This window comes from Nycticebus coucang, chromosome 2, assembly GCF_027406575.1.
Source record: "Nycticebus coucang isolate mNycCou1 chromosome 2, mNycCou1.pri, whole genome shotgun sequence".
NCBI lineage: Eukaryota > Metazoa > Chordata > Mammalia > Primates > Lorisidae > Nycticebus > Nycticebus coucang.
Genome location: NC_069781.1, coordinates 59,214,927 through 59,237,184, shown reverse-complemented (window position 1 = coordinate 59,237,184; position 22,258 = coordinate 59,214,927). Strand labels below are relative to the sequence as shown.

The 22,258-nt window shown below is 38.3% G+C and overlaps 2 protein-coding genes across 6 annotated transcripts in view; one reads left to right on the top strand and one right to left on the bottom strand.

The window, feature by feature from the left end:
* The window catches only part of DENND4C (DENN domain containing 4C), a 116,288-nt gene extending 94,703 nt beyond the window's left edge, over positions 1-21,585 (top strand). For 3 of the 5 annotated variants that reach the window (XM_053571923.1, XM_053571911.1, XM_053571916.1), the window contains 6 exons: positions 806-1,001; positions 4,461-4,706; positions 6,207-6,324; positions 16,647-16,797; positions 19,308-19,372; positions 19,744-21,585. In XM_053571923.1, coding sequence (XP_053427898.1) covers positions 806-1,001; positions 4,461-4,706; positions 6,207-6,324; positions 16,647-16,797; positions 19,308-19,372; positions 19,744-19,880 — 913 coding nt within the window. In that variant the 3' untranslated portion in view covers positions 19,881-21,585. Of the gene's footprint in view, positions 1-805; positions 1,002-4,460; positions 4,707-6,206; positions 6,325-16,646; positions 16,798-19,160; positions 19,267-19,307; positions 19,373-19,743 lie in introns of those variants that run through there. The other 2 variants (XM_053571932.1, XM_053571928.1) reach the window with 2 other exon arrangements.
* LOC128572047 (transmembrane protein 230-like) lies at positions 9,454-9,840 on the bottom strand. Its single transcript, XM_053571948.1, has one exon. The coding sequence runs from the start codon at positions 9,832-9,834 to the stop codon at positions 9,472-9,474; it is 363 nt and encodes a 120-aa protein (XP_053427923.1). The 5' UTR covers positions 9,835-9,840; the 3' UTR covers positions 9,454-9,471.
* Positions 21,586-22,258: the final 673 nt, after the last annotated feature.

Below are 22,258 nucleotides of genomic sequence, written 5' to 3'. Positions count from 1 at the left end.
AATACAGTCACTACCAATTTCCAGAGGTTATTCTCTTTACTGGAAATGCATACTTTTCTCTTGAATACTGTTTGAATCAAACATTTTTTGAGAGTCTATTGTGTGCTAAGCATTAAAAATTAAAAAGTAAATAAGATTTGGTGGACCATGGCCTAGAGATCATATACTCATCGGCAACTTCACAATACTTATTTGCATGCAGCATACTTCTAGATGATTTTATTTAATAAAGATGAAATTATGTATAAAGGAACTGAATGGGCACTTCGTCTTTTTAAAATAATTTGTTATCTATGATATATCCTATTCCCACCTCTCACCAGAGTCGTTTACTCTATCCTGCTCTTCTGATGATCAGTTCTACAAATATGCTTGAAGAAAATTTAATTTTTAATAAGCAGTACTGAGTTTTAGCTATGCTTAGTAGGTTTAAGATTCATTGTAGTAGGCTTGGCGCCTACAGCTCAAGCAGCTAAGGCGCCAGCCACATACACCAGAGCTGGCCGGTTTGAATCCAGCCCAGGCCTGCCAAACAGCAATGACAACTGCAACCAAAAAATAGCCGGGTGTTGTGGCGGGTGCCTGTAATCCTAACTACTTGGGAGGCTGAGGCAAGAGAATCGCTTAAGCCCAGGAGTTGGAGGTTGCTGTGAGCTGTGATGCCACGGTACTCTACCCAGGGTGACAGCTTGAAGCTCTGTCTCAAAAAAAAAAAAAAAAAAAAAGATTCATTGTATAAACACTGTAGCACTATAAGTTTAGTTTTCTTTAACAAACAAAAACTTTGTTCTCTCTTTTTTAAAAGTGATGAAATAAAGAAAGCCGGTGGAGATGTCCAAACTATGAAAATTTCTTCTGTGCCTAATAGCCTGTCAAAGCGAAATGTATCTTTGACTAGAAGTCACAGTGTTGGAGGCCCCTTGCAAAATATTGACTTTATCCAGCGACCATTTCACGGCATTTCAACAGTTAGTCTTCCAAACAGTCTGCAGGAAGTTGTGGTATGTAATGATATAGTAACTATACTATGTATGGATGCAAATATTTGTTAGAACATTATATAATTTTTTTTTTGCAGTTTTTGGCCCGGGGTGGGCTTGAACCCGCCATCTCCAGCATATGGGGCCGGCACCCTACCCCCTTGAGCCACAGGCGCCATCCCTATATAATTCTTTTATAGTAGACTTATTTTAATAACATGACAAATAATAGATAAGAAATTTTCTGTAAACAAACTAAGAACTCTTAAAGTTTAATCTTTTTGTTATGAGGAATTTCAAATATGTGCAGAAAACCCCAGAAAACTATGAGTCCCTTGACCCATCATTTAGCTTCAGCAATTTCTACTTTATGGCCATTCTTTTATATATACCCTCATTTGTTTCCCTTTTCCTAGATTATTTTGAAGCAGATTTCAACATCATATATTCTATTTGTACATACTTCAGTATGTATCCCTAAGTGATGAGGATTTGAAATATATATAATCACAATACCAGTATCATACAAAAAAAAATCATTGAGTTATTCAGTCTGTTCAAATTTATGATTGTCTCAAAAATGTCAAATGCATGTTTTTGATATAGTTTGAGGAGTCAAGATCAAATAAAGTTCATTTATTATAAGAGGGCTGGGCACGATGGTCCATGCCTGTAATCCCAGCACTCTGAGAGGCTGAGGCAGTCAGATCACCTGAGCTCCCAAGTCAAGACCCACCTGAGCTAGAGTGAGACCTCCTCTCTAAAAAAAAAAAAGCTGAGAATTGTGGCAGGTGCCTATAATCCTAGCTACATAGGAGGCTGAGATAAGAAAATCACTTGAGTCCAGGAGTCTGAGGTTGCTGTGAGCTACAACGTCACATAACTCTCTTGGGGAGACAAAGTGAGACTGTGTCTGAAAAAAAAAAAAAAAAATCCATCCATTACAATTTGTTGGTACAATTTTTAGTCTTTTAAAACCTATAGACTTTATTTTTTTTCCCTTGCAGTTTATGTGCTGATAAAAGCAATTAATTTGCCCTTTGGACACTGGAATTTCCCATAGTCAAGATTTTGCTGAAGTAGCCCTATAAATTGGTATTTGTATTGAGCAGCTTGATTTGATTTAGGGTCTTTGTTTTATTATTCATTTGTTTTTAAAAAGACAATTTTAGGCTGGGCCTTGTGGCTTACGCCTGTAAACCCAGCACTCTGGGAGGCCAAGGCACATGAATTGCTTGAGCTCAGGAATTCGACAACAGCTTGAGTAAGATGGAGTCCCTGCCTCTAAAAATAGCTGGATGTTGTGGCGGGTGCCTGTAGTCCCAACTACTTGGGAGGCTGAGGCTAGAGGATTATTTGAGCCCAAGAGTTTGAGGTTCCTGTGAGCTATGACAACATGGCATACCACCAAGGTTGACAAAAGAGACTGTGTTTTTAAAAAAATATATAGATATACTAAAATGTAAGACAAAGTGAGACTGCTTAAAAAAAATTGACAATTTTATCGGTGGTATATTACTTCTGGTAGTAAACGTAAACTTTCTTTGTGATGTTAGTGGCTGTTATTGTCTCAATGCCTAGATAAAGTCATTTATTAGGAGCTGTAAAATATAATAGTCTAATACTGTCATTTCTTCTTTGTAATATGGAATTAATACATTACAAGGAGAAACTTCACATCTTTTGCTTAGTTTTCTAAAGATGAAATTTAGGCTCAGTGCCTGTAGCACAGTGGTTATAGCACCAGCCATGTACACTGAAGGTGGTGGGTTCAAACCTGGCCCGGGCCAGCTAAACAACAATGACAACTGCAACAAAAAATAGCCGGATGTTCTGGTGGGCACCTGTAGTTCCAGCTACTTGGGAGGCTGAGGCAAGAGAATCACTTCAGCCCAAAAGTTGGAGGTTGCTGTGAACTGTGAGGCCACGGCACTCTACCAAGGGTGACATAGTGTGACTTTATCTCAAAAAAAAATAAAAAATAAATGTTTGATTCTTTCCTTTTATTTACCAGTTTTCAAAATAACAAGTTAGGTCTCTTATCATTCTTCAAGGTGATCAATTAATTGGGGGGAATAGAGTACTATGAACTCATTGATTTAAAAACATTTATGTTTAGGAGAGTCAGGAAAAATTAAATAAATCAGTAAATAATAAACATTTATGTTTAAAGCTAACTGTTTTTATCTTTATTCTTTTTTCTTTTTTTTGAGATGAGAGTCTCACTTTATTGCCCACGGTAGAGTGCTGTGGCATCACAGCTCACCAGCTCTTGGGCTTAGGTGATTCTCTTGCCTCAGCCTCCTGAGTAGCTGGGACTACAGGCACCTGCCACAATGCCCGGCTATTTTTTTGTTGTTGTTGCAGTTTGGCCAGGGCCAGGTTTGAACCTGCCACCCTTAGTATATGGGGCCGGCGCCCTACCCACTGAGCCACAGGCATTGCCCCAGTTTTTCTATTTTTTAGTAAAGATGGGGGTCTCACTTTTACTCTTGCTGGTCTTGAGCTCATGAGCTCAAGCAATCCACTTGCCTCAGCCTCCCAGAATGCTAGGATTATAGGCGTGAGCCACTGCACCTGGCTCTAGTGGCTTTTTTGTAATTTTTTTTAAGCTTTCTTACATCACAAGATGTTTCATGCTATGTTGTGTATTTTCTTCCTCAGACCAAGAATCAGCCATTTGTTTACGAAACCCTGTTTTCTTTTAGAGGGAAATGGTTTTAGAGAGTACAGTGTGGCACCAGGGTATTTATTATTAACAAGTTGGTCATGTATATTTTATCCTGATTATAATATGCATAACTTACAAAGCCTAGGTTGGGTTTTATTTTTCATTTATTTCATTTGTATTATCAAAATGCTATTTTTAAATCCCTTCTGTTTTTATTAGAATCAAATTTTAAAGGGCAGAGCCTGTGACTCAGAGGAGTGGGGCACTGGGCCCATATACCAAAGGTGGTGGGTTCAAACCCGGCCCTGGCCAAAAACTGCAAAAAAAAATAAAATAAAATAGAATTAAAAAAAAAAATTAAAGCAAGTTATATATAATTTTAATAGGAATCAATAAAGAATATGAACACAAAACATTACCCCATCTGTTCAGATGTAGTAGTAGAAAGATTAAGTCCCACATTTTTCACACACATAGATCACTCTGAATCATCTGAAATGCCAATATTTTTTATAAAAATGTGAAAAGAAAGAATGAATCATACATTAGGCCATTTCTCTTATTAATATGAGATAGAAACTATTTTCAGGGACCTGCTGAAATATGGATTATTAATGTTCTCACTCAGTGATTTAAAGGTATTTAAAATGGAGTATTTTTCTTTCATTAGGGTGTTCTTTGTGTAGCACTAGTCCTAAAATAACTGATTTTAAAGGGATAGACAGGAAATTATAATCTTATTGAGAAGTGCTCTTAAGTATAAAGAATTGAACAGATAATATTCACTTCTTTTTGTATTGTTTTTTAAGGATCCTTTAGGAAAAAGGCCCAATCCTCCGCCTGTTTCTGTGCCCTACTTGAGTCCTCTAGTGCTTCGGAAAGAACTTGAATCCCTGCTAGAAAATGAAGGCGATCAAGTGATTCACACATCCTCTTTCATCAATCAACATCCAATCATTTTCTGGAACCTCGTTTGGTACTTCAGACGTTTGGACCTTCCTAGTAACTTACCAGGACTTATCCTCACATCGGAGCATTGTAATGAAGGTGTACAGGTAGGGTACTATCATCTATGTCTATCTTACATTGGTTTTAGGTTGAGGCTTAACTTCATGTTCCTGAAAGTATACAACAGTAGTTTAATAAGGTTTATTTCCCTCTCATTTAAAAGTTTGGATACGCAGTCCAAGGATGGTGCGGGGTTAGGGACTTGAGATCCTTTTCTCTTTTTGCTTAGCTCTACCTGACCCTTGTTCCCAAGTTCTACTTCTGGTCCAGGACAGCTGATTACCTCCAAGTTATCACGTTCACATTCCAGCCAGCAGTAAACAGAAAAATGTATAGAGGAGATTATGTCTTTTTTCTTAAGAGACAGCTCCTGGAGTTGTACATAATATTTTCACATGTACTTCATCTAGCTGCAAGCGTTGCTAGAAAGGTAGCTTTTATTCCAAACTGTCATACTCCCAACTTTGAAAAGACTCATACTATCCATAGTTTTCAGATGATACTACATATAATTAAAAGTTAGAAAAGTAGTTCACATGCTGAATAAATGATGGGAAAGCCAAGATCCTATCTGACTCCAAAGCTCCTACTCTACTTGCCCTAAGTCTACTACAGACAGTGTCCAACAGTTGCCAAGCATAGGGAAAAAAAGGGAAACTGTACCTTTATTTACAAAATATTTAATACGAGATTTTACAAAGAGGTGACCAACATACAGAGAATATTTTGTAAATTTTGTAATGAATTTGTTTTATTTATTTATTTTTTTGGGGGGCCGGGGCTGGGTTTGAACCTGCCACCTCCAGTATATGGGGCTGGCGTCCTACTCCTTGAGCCACCGGCACCACTCTGTAATGAATATTTTGTAAATAAAAGTACCAGTACATTTATCAACAATCTCCCTCCCACCTTCCCAATGTATGGTAACTTTATGGATGGCCTGTACTGTACTGAATCCTTGAGAGACATCCAGACCTCAGACATACACATGTGGTGCAACAAAATCTTTTCTCAGCCAGGTGTAGTACCTCACTCCTGTAATCCTAGCACTCTGGAAGGTTGAGGCAGGTGGATTGCTTGAGCTTACAAGTTCAAGACCAGCCTCAGCAAGAGCAAGACCTTGTCTCTAAAAACTAGCTGGGCGTTGTGTTGGGTGCCTGTAGTCCCAGCTACTTGGGGGGCTGATGCAAGAGGATCACTTGAATACAAGAATTTGAGGTTGCTGTGAGCTATGACACCACGGTACTCTACTGAGGGTAACAAAGTGTCTTATACTTTAATTTAAAATTTTTTTGTAATGGTGTTTAATCTTTTATGTGACCAGTATGCCAGTTACCAAGTTGTCATTCTAATCCCTAAAATTCACAGTGAGAAACTTAAACCTCAGAAAATAATAAGAACATTTATTGTTAGACGTTCATAAAAGTTAAAATTCTGTGTAGAATTTTAGGTCCAGAATTTTGAAAGAACTCATCTGTCAAGTTTTGGTAGAGCCACTGTCAATTATTATGCTGAGGATACTAATACTGTCTGTTGATCTCTTTTAGCTTCCTCTGTCATCTCTGTCCCAGGATAGTAAACTTGTGTATATTCAGCTGTTATGGGATAATATCAACCTTCATCAGGAACCAGGAGAGCCTCTGTATGTCTCATGGAGGAATTTTAGTAAGTAAAATAGAATTAAAGACAGATTCAAACTACATACAATCCAGATTTCATCCACAGTTGAATTGATAAGCAAATTTAGCACAGTCCATCCACATACTACTCAAGCAGTAAGGAAGAATAGACTATTAAAAAAAATAGAATTAAACAGAATTAAATTTCTCTAGAATTAAAGAGAAAAGCAAATTATTTTGCTTTTTTTTTTTAAGTTTAGTTAATTGAAATTGATTGGTATTATACTGACCTGTATGAGAAGTCTGACAGGTTCTCAACCAAGTTGAATAGTTTTTTATGACTTGTCAAATACCAATTTAGTTGGGTATTTTAAGAGTAAATTCTGTATGGTGGAAGAGTAATTTAGATGTATTGGTATGGGACCATAATTTCAGTTATACTGATGGGTACTGGCTAGTCTTAGAGATTATGCCTTCATTTTTTTTTTTTTTTGAGACAGAGTCTCACTATGTTGCCTTCAGTAGAGTGCTGTGGCATCACAGCTCACAGCAACCTCAAACTCTTGGGCTCAAGCAATTCTCTTGCCTCAGCCTCTCAAGTAGCTGGGACTACAGGTGCCCACAACAACACCTGGCTATTTTTTTGTTACAGTTGTCGTTGTTGCTTTAGATGGCCTGGGCCGGGTATGAACCTGCCAGCCTCAGTGTATGTGGCTGGCACCCTACCTGCTGAGCTATGGGCACTGCCTCTGCCTGCATTTTTTTTTTTTTGTAGAGACGGAGTCTCGCTTTACTGCCCTCGGTAGAGTGCCGTGGCGTCACACGGCTCACAGCAACCTCCAGCTCTTGGGGTTATGTGATTCTCTTGCCTCAGCCTCCCAAGCAGCTGGGACTACAGGCGCCCGCCACAATGCCCGGCTATTTTTTTGTTGTTGCAGTTTGGCTGGGGCTGGGTTTGTACCCACCACCCTCGGCATATGGGGCCGGCGCCATACTCATTGAGCCACAGGTGCCGCCCAATGCATTTTTAATCTTTTATATTTAGAACATGTTTTTACAAGGCATTTAAAGAGTTACTTTTTTTTTTTTTTAAACAGATATATATGTTTATGTAGTTAGAAACCTTTGACAACTTTGGGAGGTGAGCTGGGGGAGAAAATATTTACTCCTCATTCTCTCAGATGTTTACTTTTCACTTTATACCTTTCTGTTCCATATTGATTTTTTTGACCATAGCATCATTACCTTTATAAGGAGCAAATGATTTAGCTTGGCAGAAACGTTCTGTCTGAGCTTTGTTTTATAAACACTGCCCAACATGAGACTTTATGTATCACCTCATACCTTCAGGGTCAAAGCCCAGGAATTCTAGAGTATTGGACTCCCTAGCCCACCCTCCCATGACCAAATGCATCTAACATTGGAAGCTGCTTTAGGACACCTTCTTTTTGTCCCTCCATTTCCTGAGTCCTCCTTTTTCTTCCATATGCGCTCATTCCACTGGTGCTCTAAACTGGCCCTATGGCTCCTAAGACACTGTCCAAGTACTGACTCCCAGATTTCTATCTCCAGTCTACAACTCCTGAGCTCTAGATACACATGGGCCCTGGAGTTACCTTCTCAACAGCTCCACCCGGATATCAAGTAGATACCTAAATTTAACACATGCAAAACTTATCTTCACCCCATAACTTGCTCTACCCACAGCCTTCTAAATTGCTACTGATAGAATGTCCAAGCTTCTAGCTCCCCAAGTCCACAATTTCAGAGTAAAAGAATGACTGGAAAGAAGAGTCTGATTCATACGCCAGTGACCTGAAACAAAGGCAATCCTCGATATTAGGATTTAAGACATTGTAAGATCATAAAAAGTATCTTCTGAAATGTTTAAAGTTAACTCATTTTAAGTTTAGAATCTGGATTTCAGTATTTTAATTTTTGAGTATAAGTCACTTTTTGCAAGCTAACAAACAGAATCAGCCTAAGGGAATCTAGTCTTCTAGGGATCTATACTTGTGATCTTTAGCAGAATGACATCATTACACAAGGTCTGGCAAAAGGGTTATAAACTTTAAATAACAACCCTTATTTACATTTTTCATTAGGGAACAGCCAAAAGTTCATTCTTTAAAGGCATGATATATAGAATATCTTGATATGTACAGGACACAATGAATGGTCCAAATTATATGCTGTTCAACCTACTGGCAATATAGATCACAGCTGGCCAAGGACTGGTAAACAGAGAAAGGGTTTAAATTTTGAAAACTCGCTCTGCAATTTAAAAAATTCCCAGTTGCGGGGCGGCGCCTGTGGCTCAGTCGGTAAGGCGCCGGCCCCACATACCGAGGGTGGCGGGTTCAAACCCGGCCCCGGCTGAACTGCAACCAAAAAATAGCTGGGCATGGTGGCGGGCTCCTGTCGTCCCAGCTACTCGGGAGTCTGAGGCAAGAGAATCGCTTAAGCCCAGGAGTTGGAAGTTGCTGTGAGCTGTGTGATGCCATGGCACTCTACCCGAAGGGCGTCAAGTGACACTCTGTCTCTACAAAAAAAAAAAAAAATTCCCAGTTGCTGTCAATAAGAAAGCAAGTAAAAAATACTACACATATTTTTGATTTTTTCCACGTTCTTCAACTAGAACATGAAGGTAGCAGATAAGATACTTAGCCATTTAAAAAATAAATTACTAATTGCAATCAGTGTAACCTGGCTTATTGTACCCTTAATGAATCCCCAACAATAAAAAAAAAAAATACATTACCTAGTAATAAGAAATTAGACATATTGCATTCTTCCATTTGCTGCAAAAACAAATTAACAATAAAGACTATTTAAAAGAAACATTCAACTCTAAAGCGGTGGTGGTAGCAATGACTTTCCACTATAGTATAACTTCCCATTTTCCCAGATAATTAACATTGCTCCGTGATACATATTCCTACAGAAAAACTTGCTAGGAGTTTTTGCCAGGGCGAGAAGATGAAAAACAGAGCATGTCCTAATTAGCTAATTAATAAGCTCAGTTAACATCTTTGGGATGGACCCATAACATCTGGCCATTGTTTTGTTATACATAACAAACTTCAGAATCCCTTAGCCCTTAGTGATAGTTTCTGCTCAGGTTCTCCAATTTAGGTCTAGTTCCACTAGAGGAGTTTCTAACTCCTCTCCTCAGGGCTAAGATAGGTGGGTGTTAGTCATCAAAGTCTGGAATGTCATTATAGGAGTAACCCCGGTAGCCTTTGGATGCATAGTAGGCAATGCGCAGGTGGTAAAATCCAGGGAGGAACACCAGAATACCAATGATCAGGACCAGAACGGTTCGGTCTGCCCCGCCTTTGCTGATGTAGCCCAACAGCAGGAGGGAGCCTATGATAATGAGAAAGGCGCCAATCAAAAACAGTACCATGCCAAGTACAACAGCCTTATAAGGAATCTTAGGAAGGCTTTTCTTAAACTGAAGGTCAATGTAGCCATCATCTGTGCCTGAGAGCCTTGAGTATGTCACGTTACTACTGGGGATTCCGGTAGCCAGGTTGGTACAGGAAGGCATCATAACACACTGACACGGCTATGCTAACAAACAAAACTGATTCTAGAAAGAGGCCAACCGTGCCCTGGTGGGCGGCACAGTCCGCCAGGAGCGCAAGCTAGCAGGCCGGAAGTGGCGCGCTGGTTAAAGAGTTACTATTCATGTACTCAGAAGCCTTGTGAGTGAATAAGAAGAATGCAAATACTGTAATCCAATTGGTAAGTGAGCAAATGATATTAATAGATAGTTCATAGAAAAAATGTTAGGTGGCTTATAAACAGTATTAGTTTACTAGGGCTTCCGTAATGAAGTAGCACAGACTGGGTGGCTTTTACAGCAGAAATGTATCTTCTCATAATTCCAGATGCTAGAAGTCCAAAATCAAGGTGTCGGCAGGTATGGTTTCTTTTGAGGCCTCTCTCCTTGGCACAGAGATGGCTACCTCCTAGTTGTGCCCTCACACAGCCTCTCTGCATGCATACATGGATGTGCACACATCTTGATGTGTCTTTTTTTATTAAGGACAGTAGTCACATTGGATTAGGGCTTTATCCTTCTTTTGTTTTGCAGTTTTGGCTGGGGCGGGCTTGAACCCACCACCCCCGGTATATGGGGCCAGCGCCCTACTCCTTGAGCCACGGGTGCCGCCCTCTCTGTTAAACTATATTTCTCAAGACCTTATCTCTAAATATAGTCACATTGGCAATTAGGTAGGGCTTCAACATATGAATTTGGCAGGGGTGAGCACAATTCAGTCTGTAACATAAACATATGAAAATTTAGTATTTAGGGGTGGCGCCTGTGGCTCAGCGGGTAGGGTGCGGCCCCATATGCCGAGGGTGGCGGGTTCAAACCCAGCCCCAGCCAAACTGCAACCAAAAAATAGCCGGGCGTTGTGGCGGGCGCCTGTAGTCCCAGCTACTTGGGAGGCTGAGTCAAGAGAATTGCCTAAGCCCAAGGATTTGGAGGTTGCTGTGAGCTGTGTGACGCCACAGCACTCTACCAAGGGCGATAAGGAGAGACTCTGTCTCTACAAAAAAACAAAATTTAGTATTTAGTTAACTGTAATTTTATTTTTTTTTAAAAAAAGGAAGATATAAACTTATCAAATTGGCAAAAAAATTTAAAGATTAATAATATTGTTGAAGGTGAGAAGGAAAAACAGTTTGACACACTGTTAAAAGTATAAAATGATACATTTCTGGAGAAAAATAATTGTAAACATGCAGATTTAATATGTAGACAAATTAGGAATTGCAATTAGAGAACTCTGTTCTACCTAAATATAGTATGAACCTGTTTGTACAAGGATGTTTACTGCAGGATTTTTTATAATAATGGAAAAATTTAACATAAATATTCAACAGGAGTACTGTGGTAAATCCTGTAGTATAAAAAGCCAATAAAAAGAGTAAGTAATAATTGTTTGTATATGGGTGTTTGGATGCCATTATGTAGTGAATGAAAAAACACAAGTTGTAGAACAATATATAATCTTTTCCCTTTTTTGTAGAAAAACAAAACCACAAAGTAGAAATTATGTATCTGTATTTTGAAGGTATACATAAAATATATCTCAAACTGTTAATAGTGACTACTCAGAAAAGAAAGGGAAAAAGTTCAATCTTTATTTTATATTGTTCTGTGTTTTTTTCAACAATCTGTCATTACTTTGCAATTTTTTACTTAAAACTGGAAGGGAAATGCTTTCCCTTGGTATGCCAGTCACAAAATTATGATTAATATAAACTAGCGCTGGGCACGGTGTCTCATGCCCATAATCCTAGCACTCTGGAAGGCCAAGGAGGGTAGATTGCTTGAGCTCATGAGTTTGAGAACAGCCTAAGCAAGAGCAAGACTGTGTCTCTAAAAATAGCTGGGCATTGTGGCAGGCACCTGTAGTTCCAGCTACTTGGCAGGCAGAGGCAAGAGAATCACTTTCGCCCAAGAGTTTGAAGTTGCTGGGAGCTATGACAGCAGGACACTCTACTGAGGGCAACAAAATGAGACTCTGTCTCCAAAAAAAAAAAAAAGTATATATATTTATTTATTAATTAATAATAAACTGCTTTTCCTTTAATTTTCCTACAGTCATGATATTTGAATACTTTTTAGGTATGAGTAAAATGATCTTGAAATTTATGCTAGAAAGAATAGAATTTAGTTATTTTCCTGTATCCTTTGAAATAGACAAGTGTTTTAGATGTTCTGTGATTTGTGGTTGGTATAAAACTGGGTGCTCTCAAGAATGGCCATTTTAAGCTCCGTGCCTGTAGCTCAGTGAGTAGGGTGCTGGCCACATACAGTGAGGCTGATCGGTTTGAGCCTGGCCCAGGCCTGCTAAACAATGACAACTGCAACCAAAAAATAGCAGGGCTTTGTTGTGGGTGCCTGTAGTCCCAGCTACTTGGGAGGCTGAGGCAAGCCCAAGTATTTGAGGTTGCTGTGAGCTGTGATACTACAGTGCTCTACAGAGAGTGACATAGTGAGACTCTGTCTCAAAAAATAATGGCCATGTTTCTGTACTTGACTGGGTGCTTTAAATGAAGAATTAGCATACAAATAATATTAAAAGACATAATGAGAATTGAGATGACTTCTGGAATGGCCAGATGAGGCGCTCTGCAGACCCACTCTTCAGTGAAACAACTGTAATTAGTGAAAATTATTTTTTTAAAAAGTAGCATTTGGAAATTGTCCTAAGACTATAAAGCAAATGAAGGACCATTTATTTATTTATTTTTTTTAATCTACTAAATCTTACTGAAAAGGGCAGGTTTCTGTTGCACTTGAGCCACTACTTGCTAACCCCTGTGGAGCTCCCAAAGCCTCTAGCATCTCCCTTGGAAAAGCAACCTTCCAGCATTTCTTATCCTTCTAGCTCTGTATTGCCAAGGCTGAATTCTTGGTGAATGTGGTTAAAAAGTGGAAGTTCAGTTCTTCCATTTCCCTCCGTTCATAGGTCAGAGGCTATATCCCCAGTTGTAACAGCAGACTTAGAATACTGGGTCCCCAATTATTCTCACTGCAGTTCACTCATAGGGTAGGCATTTTATTCTAAGAGAGGTGAGCTGAAAAGACTCTCTCCAGCACCCTGCTCATAAAGCAAGTGTGTCACTTTAAGAGAAGGGCTATTATTTCCAGCCTTAGCTCCAGAGCAGTGGCTTAGGAACTTTGCTTAGGAGCAGAGGGAGAGCATAAGAATAGAGAGCTCTGAAACTCTCTCCAAAGGAGATGACTTTATTTTTAGAACCCTGTGTGAAGAAGTTCAAGCCTGAGAGCACTCTTGAAAACAGTGGACATTTTAGTGGGAAGGCTGGTATTACTCTGATAGAAAAACCAAACATAGATGCCATTTGAAAAGAAAATTCAGAATCAACATCACTTATGAATATAGACATAAAAATCTTCAAAAAATACAAGCAAACTGAATCCAGCAATATAGAAGAAAGATTGTATACCATGACTAAATGGGATTTATCTCAAGCATGTGGCTTCAGTTTAACATTTGAAAATTAATTAGTGCCAGGTCCAGTGGCTCAAGCCTATAATCCCAGCTCTGGGGAGGCCAAGGCAGGTAGATTGCCTGAGCTCACAGGTTTGAGACCAGCCTGAGCAAGAGTGAGACCCCATCTCTAAAAAATAGCTGGGCGTTGTGGTGGGTGCCTAGGGTCCCAGCTACTTGGGAAGCTAAAATAAGAGGATAGCTTAAACCTAAGAGTTTGAGGTTGCTGTGAGTTAAGATGCCACAGCACTCTACTGAGGGTGAGCAACTGAGACTCTGTCTAAAAAAAAAAGAAAAAAAATTAGTATTATATATCATATCAATAAAGCAAAAGACAAAATCCACGTGATTGTCTCAATAGGTGCAGCCAAAGCATTTGACAAAATCCATCACATCACCCTTTGTTTAGAATGCTCAGCAAGCTAAGAATAGAAAAGAATTTCCTTATCTTGACAATGGGTATCTACCCACATATGAAAATCCACAGTTGAAATCATACTTAATGGTAAAAGAGTAAATGCTTTCCCCCTAAATACAGCGATAAGAGGATGTTTGCTTATGCCATTTCCATTTACCTTTGTGTTGGAATCTAGCTAGAGCAATTAGGCCAGAAAATAAACACCATCCAAATTAGAAAAGAAGAAGTAAAATTATTTAAGATTATATGATCATACATGTAGAAAATTCTAAGGAATACACATCATATACACATACATATACTCATAATGTATTGGAACTAATATTGGCAAAGTTGCAGGATATATGATTTAATATACAGAAATCAATGTATTTCTATGTACTTTTGAACAAATAATCCAAATTGTAATTAAGAAAAACTCATTTATAATAGGACTAAAAAGAATAAAAATATTGGGTGGCACATGTGGCTCAAAGGAGTAGGGCACCAGCCCCATATGCCAGAGGTGGTGGGTTCAAACCCAGCCCCAACCAAAAACTGCAAAAAAAAAGAATAAAAATACTTATAAATTTGACAGAAGAAGTGCAAAACTTAACATTCTGAAAACTGAAATCATTATTGGAACAAATTAAAGAATACCTGAATAAATGTAAAGAAATCCTAAGTTTATGGATTGAAAAAGTTAATATTATTAAGATGACAGTAGTCCTAAATTGAACTTCAGTTTGAATGCAGTTTCTATCAAAATTCCAGGTAGCTTCTTTGCATGAATTGACAATCCTATCCTAAAATTCATATGGATATTTAAGGGACCCAGAATAGCCAAAACAATTCAGCAGACGGAGCAACATAGTGAGACCCTGACTCTATAAAACTTTTTTTTCAAACTTAGCTGAGCACATGGTGGTGTGCATCTGTATTCCCAACTACTTGGGAGTTTCAGATGGAAGGATTGTTTGAGCCCTAGAGTACAAGGTTACAATGAGGTATGACTGCACCACTGCACTCCACCCTGGATGACAGAGCAAGCCCTGTCTTATTAAAAAATAAAGTGTACAATTTAGTGGGTTTTAGTATATTTGTTTTCAACTGAAGAAATAGTGGTGCTGTGGTTTTTTTTTTTTTTTTTTAAATTGAGGTAGAGTTTCCCTTTGTTACCCTCAGTAGAGTGCTATGGTGTCATTGCTCACAGCAACCTCAAATTCTTGGGCTCAAGCTATTCTCTTGCCTTAGCCTCCCTAGTATCTGGGACCACAGGTGCCCGCCACAGTGCCCAGCTACTTTTTTTTTTTTTTTTAACAGGCCTAGGCTGGGTTCGAACCTACCACCCCAGAGCATGTGGCTGGCGCCCTAACCACTGTAGCACCCCTACTGCTATGGGTTTTTTTTTTTGAGACAGAGCCTCAAGCTGTCGCCTGGGTAGAGTGCCTTGGCATCACAGCTCACAGGAACCTCCAACTCCTGGGCTCAAGCAATTCTCTTGCCTCAGCCACCCAAGTAGCTGGGATTATAGGTGCCCAACATGACGCCCGGCTAGTTTTTGGTTGTAGTTGTCATTGTTGCTTGGTGGACCCAGGCTGGATTCGAACCTGCCAGCTCTGGTGTATGTGGCTGTTGCCTTAGCTGCTTGAGCTACAGGCGCCAAGCCACTGCTATGGGTTTTGATCCTAGATCTTCTACCTGTTAAATTAAAGAGATTGATTAGATTTGTTTACATGCTATGCTGTGACTTTAGAACCTAACCTAAAATACAGTATCTTTGTTTACCTGGATGAATTATATGGTTTGGGAATTGTATCTCATTAGAGTTATTATTTTAAAAAGTGAGGGAAAGGAGAAACAATGGAATTGCTTATTATATTTATCAGGTAGAAGGATTAAATCTTGTAGCAGCCAGTTTTTCCTGTTATTATCCTAACAGAGAAATTTGCTGTTTCTTTGGTTAAACACAAATGAAGTATTACTTGCCTTTATTTAAAGGCTGTGTTTTATAAATAGTACATTGCTTAGGACAGGCACTCAGAGTGAGGCTGAGGACTTGTTGGATACATAGTCCATCTCATGCAAATGTGATTATAAATAAAGTCATATAGCTTCTGAAATTACCTGGATTATTAACGTTTTCCCTTTTTCCAGGACAAGCACACCTTGTTGAATTTGTGTATGTTTAATAACATTATGGTTTATATCCACTCTACCAGTGACACACTTTTTGTTTCTATTGAGACTGGGTCTTACTGTGTTGCCCAGGCTGGTCTTGAACTCCTGAGCTCAAATGATCCTTCTATTGTCAGCCTCCTGAGTAGCTGGATCTACAAGCATGTGCCACTATATCCAGTTAGAAGTACTTTTATATAGTCTATATAAATGTTTGTTCTAGAATTAATAGTTCTAGAATTACTCTTGAATTAATTAAGATTAGACTCTGTTATATTTAATAGAATATAAGAGGCTTAGATAGGTAAAGATTATTCTTTCACACAATGAAGTTATGAATTATATCATGTATACCATAAATATGTACAGTTTTTGTCAGTTAATAAAATTTTAAATGAAAAAAGTTATAAATTAGTCTAGGACTGGTAGGCAACTCCTCTGTCATTTGGGACCCAGGGTCTTTCTGTGTGTTCTGCTTTACTATCAGTAAAGATGGCTTTGTGGTTGTAAGATGACTGCATCGCATGCCAGCTTCAGTCAGTAAGTCATCAACTGGGGGAGAAGGGTGGAGGGACAGGTCTCCCTATCTGAAAAATAGAAGCAGGAAAACCCTTTTGGGCTGAGCACATTGCTACAAAATTTTACTAGTAACGGGGAGGTGATATTGAATAAGCAAATAAAAAATGCCACAACTCTGGGAAAATACTTCTTTAATAATTATTAAAAACTTATTATTTACTATGTTCTTTTTGTTAGATTCTGAAAAGAAATTGTCTCTCCTGTCAGAGGAACAGCAAGCAACAAGCACTTTAGTGGAAACTATTAGGCAAAGTATTCAGCATAATGATGTTCTTAAACCCATCAGCCTGCTGTCACAGCAAATGAAGCCAGACACGAAAAGACAAAGGTAAGAATTCAGTATTTTTTGCTTGGTGTGCCGCTCTCTGATTCCACTTTTTTTTTTTTTTTTTAGAATTTTTATTTATTTATTTTTTTTTGGTTTTTGGCTGGGGCTGGGTTTGAACCCGCCACCTCAGGCATATGGGACCAGCGCCCTACCCCTTTGAGCCACAGATGCCGCCCTGATTCCACTTTTTAAAAAATTATTTTAGCTCCCGAATCAGCCTGGCTCTTGCATGCACCATGTCTGGTTTCTCCAGCGTTGCTGCAATGAAGAAAGGGGTTCAGCAGCTCAGGCTGGAAGCATTAAAGTTTCCCAGGCAGCTGCAGAGCTGAAACAATTTTGTCTGCAGAAGGCTCAAAATGATCCTCTCCTGATTGGAGTATCTTTAAGAATAAATCCCTTCAGATCCCAGTGATACAGTGAACCTTTCGAGGTTTCTCAAACCACTTCTCATGAACTGGAGCTAAAGAGAGCTAAATTTGAAGCCTGTACAAAAGCTTATCCCTGTAACAAAATGCCATAACACATAAAGTTCTACTTTTGCCAGTACTTAACATCTACCTCTCTGAATTTTCGTGAATTTCTGCTTCACAAGGGTAATTGTTTTATATACACTAGGGGCAGCAGACAATAAAATACTTAGTATAAAAAAAAAATTATTTTATTTTTGTCTTGGTGCCTGTGGCACGGTGGTTACGGCGTTGGCCACATACACTAAGGCTGGCGGGTTCGACTCTGTCCCTGGGCCAGCTAAACAACAATGAAAGCTGCAACAAAAAAATGGCTGGGCGTTGTGGTAAGCACCGGTAGTCTCAGCTACTTGGGAGGCTGAGGCTAGAGAATCCCTTAAGCCTAAGAGTTTGAGGTTGCTGTGAGCTGTGATGGCACAGCACTGTACTGAGGACGGCATAGTGAGACTGTCTCCTTCCCCCAAAAAGGTTATTTTACTTTTTGAAATATGTTTAGTTGTGAAGAAAAGACACGCTCATTGGAAAACATCTGATTGTTTTAAAAAATGCTACACACATATATGCATTCCTACTGGAACACAAACACACAATAAAAGTGCAGGGGAAATGGATTACATTTTAAGAAGATAATTCGTGGATGTTTAAAATGTACTGCCTTTTGGAAACATTACTGCTGTTCACTGGAGACCTGTGGTTAACACTGATAAATTAGTACCTATGTAGTAGTTGGTCAGGCCCTTTGATACTCACACATCTTTTCTTTTCATATTGGATGTAAAAGAATATGGAATTAGGAGGAGAAACATTTTAGGCAAGTGACAGAAGCAGTGGCGCTCTTCTGATCCTATTACTATTGTCTGCTAATGTGCTTGGATTAGTACTCATCCCCCCACAGCATAAGTGAATTTTGCAGTGGAAACTTCAGAAAAGGGGGGGCATAACCAAGGGTCCCTTCAAGTTTCTTCAGTTGTGGCAACTTTAAATGTAATCTCAGAATAGGGCAAGAATTGATACAAAAATGAATGGATCCACTTGTAATCTCAACAGTTGAGGCAGAGATGACATTCTCGACAATCTAAAGAGCAGCTTGCTTCATCTGTCTGTAGTTCAGGCCAGGAAAGTAATAGCAGAAATGTCATGAGATGGTTTCTGAAGTTTCTAAAGAATGCTATATGAAGCCTTACCTTTTTTCAGTTCATTTCTTAAATTTTCCTCTCATCTTTGTTTTTAGCAACTGAGTCATGAAGTTCATTTTTAATGTGTGTGAAATTTTTGTATTCACAAAACAAGTAAAGGTGATTTCTCCTCTGCTATTGAGTGAAATAGCAAAGAGCCCATACTACCTTTCACAGTTTGTGTGTAAGGGTTTTAGACCCCTATCTTAACTCAGAAATTAATGTGTTACTTTCTTGAGAGACAAAAAAGGAGAGAAGACTCTGCTTTTACATATTTAATTTATAATAAAGTTAAAGCCATTTTGTTATTGGTTTGTAGCTTTGTGCCCATTAACCTTTCTTTTTTAACGTTTTTTATTTCTATTTCTTAATTTTTTTGCAGTTTTTGGCCAGGGCTGGGCTTGACCCCGCCACCCCTGGTATATGGGGCTGGCGCCCTACTCCTTGAGCCACAGGCACCACCCTCTTTTTTTAACCTTTTAATTTGAAATACTCATGGTAAGTTGCAAAAATATTATAGAGTTCCATGTACCCTGCACCCAGCTTTCTCCAAAGGTAACATTTCATATAACTGCAGTGTAATATCAGTACCACAATATTGATACAGATACATTACTGTGAACTAGATTACAGATTAATCTGTTTTCACCATTTTTATTTTATTATTTTTTATTGTTGGGGATTCATTGTATTTTCACCATTTTTTTTTGGCCGGGGCTAGGTTTGAACCCGCCACCTCCGGCATATGGGACGGGCGCCCTACTCCTTGAGCCACAGGAGCCACCGTGTTTTCACCATTTTTAAAAACCATGCATCTGTATGTATTTTTATGCTATTTTCTCACTTTTAAAATATATTTGTTTTATAGGAGTTTGTACAGAGAAATCCTCTTCTTATCATTAGTGTCTCTTGGAAGAGAGAATATTGATATTGGTAAGTTGGTTAATGAAGGATTAGCTTCTTAGTTTTGTTTTCTAAAGTAACTTTTAAAAGTTGTAGTTAGTGCCAATAATTCACTTGCCTTTGAAAGGATTTCTACATTTAGAGGTGGGCATGGTGGCTCACACCTGTAATCCCAGCAGCTTTGGGAGGCTGAGATGGGAGAATTGCTTGAGGCCAGGAGTTCAACACCAGCCTCGGCAACATAATGAGACCCCATCTCTAAAGAAACCCAAAATTTAAAATAGAAAAGGGATATCTACCTTGAAATGTGTAGTTATGTAATTTTACTGTACCATTTTTTAATGAGTAGCCTTTGCTTATTATTAACAAATTACAACTACATTTTTGAAAATTTCTTTCAGAGGCTTTTGACAGTGAATATGGAATTGCATACAATAGTCTGTCTTCAGAGATCATTGAGAAGTTGCAGAAAATTGATGCTCCACCAAGTGTCAGCGTGGAGTGGTGCAGGAAGTGTTTTGGAGCACCTTTCATTTAAATAAGGAGACTCATTAGAATTTTGAATACATAAGACTGGGGGAATAGAGTCAATTTGGAAACATTCAAAGTTTTTTTCAAATCCTAAGAAATGGTGAAATTAAAAAGAAGTAACTTTTGGGAACAATATATAATGAATTGTAAAATACTGAATCATCTTGAAATGTAAAATGTCCCAGGGTTTACTGATATTGAAGATTTTTAACTCCCAAACTGTTTATCTGCCTCTATTGAAAACGACTTTGGGATTTTTCAGTATTTGTTATAGTAGATAGAAATAATGAGAAACTATATGCATTTGAGGCATTGTTTATATTTGAAGACATTGGATTTGGGGAGTGGCAAATTAAACTTGCCTAACCCCCAAAACAAAAGAAATTTCTCAATTACAAGAGCAACTATTTGTGTATGTAATGTACAGGTGTGGGGCTGTGTAGGTATGTATATATACAGCCATATTATAATGTATATTTATTAAAATTCTTAGAGTATTGCAGTTTTCTGAAAGGGTCCCATTGACTGTTAAATAAATGACTTAAAATTCATCTGTAGTCATTAATCTCAAAATTACCTGGAAGTCTGATGCCTTCCCTCTGACTTTGAATTTAATATATTTTGACCTTTTATATCATGTATTATCTTGATCGATGGATTGTCTTAAGTTTCCAGTTATTTCCATCTTCATCCCAGTAATTTGGAACAGCTTTAAAATTGGAATGAGTTTGTCATCAGATAGTTAAAATGAAATTAAATCAGCTTTCTTATAATTAACAGAAATAATAAGAACATGCTTAAAATGCTAAAGTATGTCACTGGACCTGGAGATCTTTTTCCAGGTACATAAATTGTTATATTAGTCACTTTTAAAAACCTGTGGGATAAACTTGCACTGAACACAGAAGTTTTATTGTATAGTATTTAGATTTGATGCTTGTGAGTAAATTGTGCATTTGTAAATACTGTTTTTAAGATTGAATCAAGTAAGTCTTTAAAGCTTATTGATCTTATTGTCAGTAGATTTTAAAAAAACAGTACTTCATATGCCTTACTTTAACATTATCATGCCTTTTATTAAAAATATCCCAGAGGAACGAGTTTGCCTTAACTCTGTGTGGTTTAAGAAGCCAGTGGTTCTATGTGTATGTTTACAGTAATTTATGCAGATGATTAAATCAGTTGACACAAAAATTTTACTTCCATGTGGTAGAATTAACAGCACAACTTTTCTCTTCTACTTGGTATAACCTTTTAAGAGTTATACCTATTGTTCCAGTCTTTCAACATTTCAGGATTATTCTGACCTATGCAGAAATGTATGAATTTGAATTTGTGAAAATTCTAAGCGAAAGAACTTGTCAAAAATTATGTACAGTTTTCATTACCTTCAAAATGAATCTTTTGCACTGTCTCAGAATATATATTTTTGCAACTTAAGACTTGGTTCTAGTTTTAATACTTCACACTGATACAACACCAAATTTGGAATTACCTTGCCTATAAAAAAAGAGGTTGAATAAAATGAAAAATTTAATTTGCTGTGCCTTTGTCTGTTACATTAAGTCTCCAGAGATCTGTAGAATTTGAATCTTTATGATATGTAAAAGTCTTAAGTATTTTTTCATTTCTTCTGTACAGTTTTCATAACTTCAATTTATTCAGCACTTCTCAAAAAATCTACAATAAAGATCTTATATGTTTCGGCTTTATGATGAAATTATAATTTTTTTTTTTTTTTCGAGAAGAGTTTCACTTTGTCACCCTCGGTAGAGTGCTGTTGTGTCACAGCTCACAGCATCCTCCAGCTCTTGGGCTTAGGCGATTCTCTTGCCTCAGCCTCCCAAGTAGCTGGGACTACAGGTGCCTACCACAATGCGCAGCTATTTTTTGTTGCAGTTTGGCTGGGGCTGGTTCAAACCCGCCACCCTTGGTATGTGGGGCTGGTGCCCTACTCACTGAGCCACAGGTACCACCCAAAATTTTGACTTTTGTAATAACTTTTAAAATATAAATAAAGTAACTTTTAGTACCTTATTTTTATTTATTTTTTGCAGTTTTTGGCTGGGGCTGGGTTTGAACCCACCACCTCCAGCATATGGGGCCGGTGCCCTATTCCTTTGAGCCAGACACCTCCTGGGACTGATTTCTTGTATTAAACACTCACCACAGAAAAAAAGTAACACTAAATATGTTATCTATGGATTTAGAAATGCCCATAGGGAGGCTCGGCACCTGTAGCACAGTGGTTACAGGTTCGGCCACATACACTGACTGAAACTGGTGGGTTCAAACTCAGCCCAGGCCAGCTAAACAATGGCAACTACAACAAAAAAAAATAGCCAGGCATGGGCGGCTCCTGTGGCTCAGTGCATAGGGCACCAG